This window comes from Aphanomyces astaci, assembly GCF_000520075.1.
Source record: "Aphanomyces astaci strain APO3 unplaced genomic scaffold supercont1.78, whole genome shotgun sequence".
NCBI classification, from domain to species: domain Eukaryota; phylum Oomycota; class Saprolegniomycetes; order Saprolegniales; family Verrucalvaceae; genus Aphanomyces; species Aphanomyces astaci.
Genome location: NW_009798341.1, coordinates 221,382 through 228,483, shown reverse-complemented (window position 1 = coordinate 228,483; position 7,102 = coordinate 221,382). Strand labels below are relative to the sequence as shown.

The window sequence follows — 7,102 nt, the reverse complement described above, 5'->3', positions numbered from 1 at the left end:
AGCTGAAACAGTACGAGTACGTTTTAGTAGGCTCGCAAGGTGAGCCACCTTACGAATTCCATAAATCGTTCTGAATTAAGTCAAATTTTATTTGACTTAAGCTTCATCTTTGTATGGGATAATATATATTCCTTTAAACGCATCTTTATTGATTCATGAATTCGTAAGGCAGGCTGCCTGTTACCAAACTTCTGTCCAATTATATGATAGAAAAAGTGAAATAGGCCAGCCAATAGGATCGTTCGATTCTCTTTGCTACATTGCTAGCTGCAGGCTGCGGCTATTTGGTTGTGAGCTACAGTAGTCGAATTGCGATCCCTTGCTACTACCCGTACGCTTGAGCCTGGGTGATGGTCATAAAGTACGACTTGGTCCTGGCCTTGTCGCAGTATAGGTGGTGGCGCGCCCCGTTGCTCTTGGCATTGTGACGATAAAGTGGTAGGGTTGGGCTCGGGTGCCGTCGCACTTGGCCACGACCTTGGTCGTCTTCATCTTGTCGTCACACCGGCAGTTACCGCGACGAGAACGCTGTTACTCATGTTTACACTGTTGTTGCTGTCGCTGTAATGAATCATACTACGTAGTAGTTTATACAGACTAAACTATCTGGTAGTCGGATATGATTCGCGCGGGCGATGAGAGAAGGTGCAGTGGAGGTGCGAACTCTATCTCCGCCATCGGTCGCTTGTACAAAACTCGACTTGATCACCCTTTCCGATCGCTAATTCGTGCTACGAGCCATTAAAGCCCTTTTGAGAGCCCAGAAACCCCATGCGACGACGCAGATGCCGGAAAACTTGCCGTCGCTAGCTCAGAAACTGGAATAGCTGCTGTATGCCAACGCCAATTACGCCGCGGAATATTACAACCCGTCGACGTTGTTCCATCGCATTTTTCAAATTGCGGAATATTACAACCTGTCGACGTTGTTCCATCGCATTTTTCAAAAATACACTCAAGGGTAGTGTATGAGATGCCCTATACTGCCTTCAAGCCATCGCTGTGCGTTTGCTGTCCGGCACAACAAATCCACGGGTTTTGCGTTTGATTTTCATTGACTAATTTCAGTTAGCTTTACAAGGTAGCAGCCAAGACGCCAGCTACAATCCCCGATACCAGCCACGACGAAGCATAAAGTGATGCCGCGGGGCTACCGTCAGGACATGTGACGGACGTTGCCAACGCTCGATCGCGGGTGCTCCCCGTCAGTCCAGGGTTTGACAGTGCTACCGTTTGGTTGGGCGTGGTGCCCTTGACCCACACACAGCATGGATCGCCCAGCTCCTGACCATTGGTCAGTCCATCACCGTCCGAGTCAAGTTTGCACAGCGCGACTGTCCAGCTCCCGGCCGAGCTAAAGTCCTTTCCGAACGCATTTCGGTCCCCGCCGCCGGCGTCGTTGGTGTGGCCTACGGCCGGGTACCCGTCGACGTTATCGCCGTTGGGAATGAGCGCCGCATATTGCGGTCGGCACAGGACACCCATGGTGGCAAGGGCAACGACGACAAGGAGGGGCAAGTTGTGAAGTCTCATGGGTAGAATGACGGAAATGCGCTACTGGACGAGAATGGCTCGCGGCTCTGCATTCTTACCAGCCTCCATTTCTTTTGTACTAGTACCTTGACTCTATAAATAACCTACTGCTCCTGTACCTATTTTCGGGGGCATATCCTTGGGAGTTAATTACGAGACCCATGGTGGCTACTGTCGTGGTATTCTATCGTCTTTAGGATGTCGTTACCAGGTGTGTCTGTCATAAGCAGAAAATGAGGTTGCGTTGCGCCATGTCACAGATTAAACGCTCGAGTTTCACCAACAACAGTAGCCTTTGCTACCAGTAAATGGAAGCACTTTGATAGATGTGTATATTTATTTTGCGGTTCGTCCTGGAACTGTCGACGGAATCAAAGTTCAAATGTTACTTTTGACTAACTCGTAGTAGTTGTCCATGACGGCGGCGAACTATACCGTACTGGGATGCGTCACCACTACGGGTTGCTACATGTACAGTACATACTGTATGTATTCTGGAACCTGCCTCAGGTTGTTGGAAGGGATGATAACCTCACCCCAGAACCTCACCCCTGTCTGAATTGGCGCGACCAAGAAGTCCTGTAGTACATTTACTTTACATGTCTGAGATATTAATACATATTGTACACTATCCTGAAGCGTACTCCTTGGACCTCGCGACGACCCTTCTCGCACTCGCTCGTTCCGAGTACTTTCGCGGCAGACTGGGGGGTAACCACCTTATCCTACAGCCACAACGAACAGTACCCAGCCCGCATATTGCACCGACATCGCGGGGCTGCTTCCTTGAGGGTACGACACGGAAGTCGCCAACGTTTTATTGCGAGTTCTGCTGACCAAGCCAGGGTTGGACAACTCGAGCGACTGGTGGGGCACGGCGCCATTGGTCCACACACAGCAGGGGTCCCATCAGGCCCTCAGAGTCGAGAGTGCACAGCGACACTGTCCATCCTCACCACCCCACCGAGGCAAAGTATTTGCCAAAGCGATTGATGGCCCCGCCGTTGTTGCTAGACTATGAATAGGTAGGCACCTAGGGCAATGTCGACTAATTGGGTAACGGTCATGTCAATGATTGGCTGAACCGTCGTCGGGTTGACATCGTCAGTTTGATTGATACCCATGCAAACATCCATGACCGAACCATGCTCAAAGGCGGCGGTGAGGTCTGCGTCATCTGCATGGACGTTCCAGTAGATGGTGTGAGTACCATGTGTAGCCATACGTACTGCCGCAGTTGCCTCGGGAGCTGGCTCCTCCGAAGTCCCTCCTGCCCGACATGCAGACACCCTCTCACCCGTGCGCCGCTATTTCAACTCCCCGAGCCGTCTCGGGCGTTCAACCCGACGCTCCTGTTGTACACTTTGGCAGTGATCGTGAACATCTGTCTCTTTGCGACCGACGACGCCCCCAGGTCACTGGCAATCGCGGTTGGGGACGGTATCTTCGTCAGTGTCTTGTTCCAGCGCACGTGGCACTTTGCTTTGTCGTGCCATCGCCAACTGATGGTTTCCCTCGAAGAAATGCAAGATCGGCGACAAGTGTAGAACCCATACGTTTGTACTTACTATTACAACTCAAAGCTTGAGATATCTCCCGACTCGGGCGGCAGCTCCAACTGCATCACCGCCTCCTCATCCTTCCGCTCGTGTGGTTCATCTTCTCCACCGTCACCGTTGAATAACGTTATGGAGTCGGGGGGAAGTCCTCCAGATGTTTCGTATTTTGCCTCTTGAACGAGTGCTCGACGATTACTAGTATGCTTTTTCTGGGTCAGGCTTGGCACGCCGCTACACTTCTTATCACAACCCTCCTCGTACTAGTAATACTAGCGATTTCAGTCACGTACTTGTCATACCCGAGCTTCTTCGGATCGGGCGTCCTACGCATGGCCCGCCATATTTCCCGAGGTGGCAACGCGTCTGTCGATTCAAACATCCGCGATGGTGCTACGGTCGTCTTCACTGGCACAGGGCTATTGAATACACAGTTAGCACTTTACAACAACTAGTAACCCGTTCAACTACTAGTAGTAGTACTACGGACTCGAGAGCTGTCTGCATGGCTTGCTTGGGTACATAGCCAGCGCGAGTGTTGTACGTTTTGCCTCCAAAGACGTCCCATTGCACGTCGTATTGACCTGGCCCCACTGGCGATTGACTGGCTACCAATAATCCCCATAAATATATGACCAATATATATATATATATATATTTGGAAATATATACACATTCGACGCACCACGACCCGAAGCCACCAACGTGGCAAGCATGTCCAGTTGTTTGGCCGTTCCAAATGTGCCTTTTTTCGTCGACCGCTTGACAAAATCCGTGCCTTTGTTGTACGACCCCGGTCCTACTTGTGGAAATCTATAAATTCAGAAAAATATAATATTAGAAATATATTACCAGATTGCTGACGATCGGAGGACATTGGGGACCGCGAACTTGGTTTCCACAGCGCCGGACTGGCCAAAGCATGGGTGAGTTTCCGGAAGGATTGGTCCAGCTCCAAGAACGACTGGTCCAACGCGCCAGGGGATGAATTATGCCGTGGGAAATACTGCTAAAAAACAATCACGAGACGATATAAACAACTTTGAACGTCTACTACAGTCGTATACCTACCATGGGACTTCCACCTCGTCGACATTTCGCGGCAATGCTATGGCTGTCGGGTAAATACTTGGGACCTATCTCCACACCGTAGTATCAATTAAAGTTTGTGATATATACTACCATATATCACATAACATCACCCAAACGTAGCGAGTATTTGGGATGGCGATAATTGTTGTCTACCTGGGCTATCTCCCACTTGGCCCAATGACTCCATATACCCCGTCAAGTCTGGTCGCTTGGCTTTGCTAAAATATCCGTCGTGGCCTTCTTTGCTCATATCGAGCTCCGTGTGGTACGACCCAGGCCCCGCACTCACGTGAATTCGGGGCGGCGGCGACGATGTGCGGAACACCCTAGTCTCTTGCTGGAGCTGTTTCTGCTGATTCTCCCATTGCTCGACCGTGTATACATTTGGAAATGCGCCGGGAACTTCAGGGTTATACATGCCAACGTCCGAGAGTTTCGGCGGGGGGATGGAGCGCGGGGCCGCACCAAATCCATTAGCTGCCGCCCGAAACCTTTGTCTTGCAGCTGCGTCGAAATCGGTCAAGAGGGTGTAGGCCGATGGTCCCTAAATGTATGTAAAGTGAGACGCTGACACTGTATGATTGAAAGGATGGGCGGACAGGCTCCTCTTCTCGACCCGTCGAGAACTTGTGACCAAATCGCTTCTCGGACGTGATCATCGCGGGGAAATCATGTACTGAAACGGACCATGTAACTGCCAGGGTCGGGTTTTGAACGTGCACACAAAAGGTAAACGACGATTAACGTTAGGGTGAGTCTGGACGTAAAAAAAAGGCCAAAAGCTTTGATATTTTGGGAATTTCCAAGAAAATCGGCAAAAAATGAAAAATATCTGAATCTGGATCCAAAATTTGTAGAATTCAATATTTTGCCAAATTTCGCGTTTTTCGCCAAAAAATTAGAAAAGTCGTTCAAGGGACTTTTTTCTGAAAGTTTTTGCAAGATCGTTCGAGATCTGTTTGATCCAGACAAGTCAAAAATAGACGACCACCAAATTCTTCGAATTACTTTGAACCAAATGTTTGAAATATTAATGGGGAAAAATTTGGGGTTTGATCCAGACCCACCGTATAAAGGATTCATTTTAGCCAATCAAATCTATTGGTTCAATCTCTGTGCTTTTGGATTGGTTAAAATAGAACGAATTGCAATTTGGAGATCCGAATGTTGTTTGTTGTATGCTACTGCATCTATCGTCCATATAACACGACTTAAGCTTAGAGCTTACATGCAGCTGCGTCATGCATATTACTCTACGTATATACGTAATAGTATTATATTATGTCATGGTCGTAGCGTTTGTGGTGTACTACATATATACTTATACTGTTAACATAATACTCGGAGTACAGTACTCCGAGTATTATGTGAAGGAATTGTTAGAAGAGATGTCGATACATGGATACATGGACCAATCCGAGCACTTTCATTTCTGATGCACCAATGAGTGTCGAGTATGATGGAATGGACCAATCAAATGAGTGCTTTCAAACCTTGGACCAATCGAATGCATTCAAAATTTGAATTTTTGTTCTCGTGTTGGACTTTCACAAAAATGGCGACTACGTCGACGACGCCGACAGCAACAGCACCCGCACCGCCGCCGCCAGTCCTATCGATAGCCACACCCCATACAAGCATCACGGCGCTGGAGGACCTCAAGGCATGGATGAACACATGCATATCGTCTGTCCTGGATATCTCGGAAGGTATCCATGAGATTGCCGACTCTGACTTTCTGCACGAGCTCGACGTCATGCTTCTCTTGCTGCAAGACGTCCTCACGGGCGACGACGACTTGTCCCGTGCCCAAGCGCTTGCCGTGGATGCGTACGGCGATGCGTCACGGGAGATGGCGGCGTACTTGCAATCCCTCCATCAATCGCACGTGGAATCCTAAAAACGATGGTTTGCCTCCGTGTTTACCCGACCACACGAACAGATGGGGGTCGTCCGTGCGCTCTTGCGCCGCGTGCAGTCGCGGGGCGTGCTCGTGACGCGCGTCTTGGCCATTCCGCAACCCCCTCGCCATCACAAGGATGACGCTACCCCGCACCCTTCATCCGCGGACCCGCCGTCCGCGGAGGACTTGCCCATCGAGTCGACGTTCATCAAGCTGCAGAAAAAGTACATCCAGGAAATGGCGCTCAAGGAATCCCTCGACGAGAAGCGGCACAAGCGCCGCCGCACCCTGTCGACCTTTCACTCTCCCTCATCCAAACTCCCTTAATGGCACAACGATGATGTATTTTGATTACTAACTAGTCTTGTTAATCCATGGGATCAACCTCGGTTTTTCCCACGACATGAAAGTAAGAATGAATGCGGTGGACTTTGTCCCACCCAATGTTATACGCGGGGTGGGTTGGGATTAACCGGTTTGCCCCGTCGCCGACCACGACCCCGCCGTACGTTTGCGCCACCGACAACCCACTCAACACGTAGCACGAATGGTAATGGTCGCGGGATTTACCGGGTTTGTCCCTCAATCCACCTATATCCCATCAGTCACGTCATCACGTTGTCACATATACCTTCAATCTGCTGGCCACACAGCAAAATGTACTGTTGGTGCGCTTGGGTGTGGCTCAAATAGTGACCTAATGACCATGTCACAAAGTTGAGGTCAAACCTTGTCACAGATATCTCGTACTACCTCGCTTTAACGACAGCAGCGCCGGCACCGAGCCCTGCCAAAAGCTATAACAGCCATCGACCAGTTTGTTGGTGCGACCTTGATAGCCCCCTTCGACGGCCATTTGGCGGTGAGCAATGTAATGCTATGAGCAGGGGATGTCGTTAAAGCCAGGGAATATGATACATTCTTTCCGACATGTACAAACTTACAGCCAGCGCGGCTTCGTCGATCGCATCCCAGCCGTCCAATATGCTAAGGACAGCGGAGGCGCAAAAGCTGTACC

General features: G+C 50.0%; 6 protein-coding genes across 8 annotated transcripts in view; 3 read left to right on the top strand and 3 right to left on the bottom strand.

Annotated features, from left to right (window-relative positions):
• Window positions 1-921: 921 nt before the first annotated feature.
• H257_16022 (hypothetical protein) lies at window positions 922-1,591 on the bottom strand. The gene has a single exon (XM_009844344.1). The coding sequence runs from the start codon at window positions 1,531-1,533 to the stop codon at window positions 1,075-1,077; it is 459 nt and encodes a 152-aa protein (XP_009842646.1). The 5' UTR covers window positions 1,534-1,591; the 3' UTR covers window positions 922-1,074.
• Window positions 1,592-2,652: 1,061 nt separating this feature from the next.
• H257_16020 (hypothetical protein) lies at window positions 2,653-4,910 on the bottom strand. Of its 3 annotated transcripts, none has more exons than XM_009844340.1 (8): window positions 4,781-4,910; window positions 4,335-4,725; window positions 4,161-4,225; window positions 3,942-4,098; window positions 3,775-3,888; window positions 3,580-3,697; window positions 3,383-3,508; window positions 2,653-3,323 (listed from the first exon to the last, which is right to left on the bottom strand). In XM_009844340.1, exons 1-8 carry the CDS (start codon window positions 4,838-4,840, stop codon window positions 3,104-3,106), a joined length of 1,251 nt encoding a protein of 416 aa, XP_009842642.1. In that variant the 5' UTR covers window positions 4,841-4,910; the 3' UTR covers window positions 2,653-3,103. The 3 variants fall into 3 exon arrangements, with proteins under 3 accessions (XP_009842642.1, XP_009842644.1, XP_009842643.1); XM_009844342.1 differs by having other exon boundaries at window positions 3,942-4,095; XM_009844341.1 differs by having other exon boundaries at window positions 3,383-3,697; window positions 3,942-4,095.
• Window positions 2,679-3,080, top strand: H257_16021 (hypothetical protein; the record flags this gene model as incomplete). The annotated part of the gene is made up of 1 exon (XM_009844343.1): window positions 2,679-3,080. One exon carries the CDS (start codon window positions 2,679-2,681, stop codon window positions 3,078-3,080), a length of 402 nt encoding a protein of 133 aa, XP_009842645.1.
• An 826-nt stretch (window positions 4,911-5,736) lies between the features above and the next one.
• H257_16019 (hypothetical protein) lies at window positions 5,737-6,081 on the top strand (the record flags this gene model as incomplete). The annotated part of the gene is made up of 1 exon (XM_009844339.1): window positions 5,737-6,081. The coding sequence occupies one exon, from the start codon at window positions 5,737-5,739 to the stop codon at window positions 6,079-6,081; it is 345 nt and encodes a 114-aa protein (XP_009842641.1).
• Window positions 6,082-6,123: 42 nt separating this feature from the next.
• On the top strand, window positions 6,124-6,411 carry H257_16018 (hypothetical protein; the record flags this gene model as incomplete). Its single annotated transcript, XM_009844338.1, has 1 exon — window positions 6,124-6,411. One exon carries the CDS (start codon window positions 6,124-6,126, stop codon window positions 6,409-6,411), a length of 288 nt encoding a protein of 95 aa, XP_009842640.1.
• Window positions 6,412-6,451: 40 nt separating this feature from the next.
• H257_16017 (hypothetical protein) overlaps window positions 6,452-7,102 on the bottom strand; it is a gene marked incomplete at both ends in the record, with an annotated part of 1,298 nt that continues 647 nt past the window's right edge. The window contains 4 exons of the mRNA XM_009844337.1: window positions 6,452-6,675; window positions 6,716-6,813; window positions 6,849-6,961; window positions 7,029-7,071. Of these exons, the coding sequence (XP_009842639.1) occupies window positions 6,452-6,675; window positions 6,716-6,813; window positions 6,849-6,961; window positions 7,029-7,071 (478 nt within the window). The remainder of the gene's footprint in view (window positions 6,676-6,715; window positions 6,814-6,848; window positions 6,962-7,028; window positions 7,072-7,102) is intronic.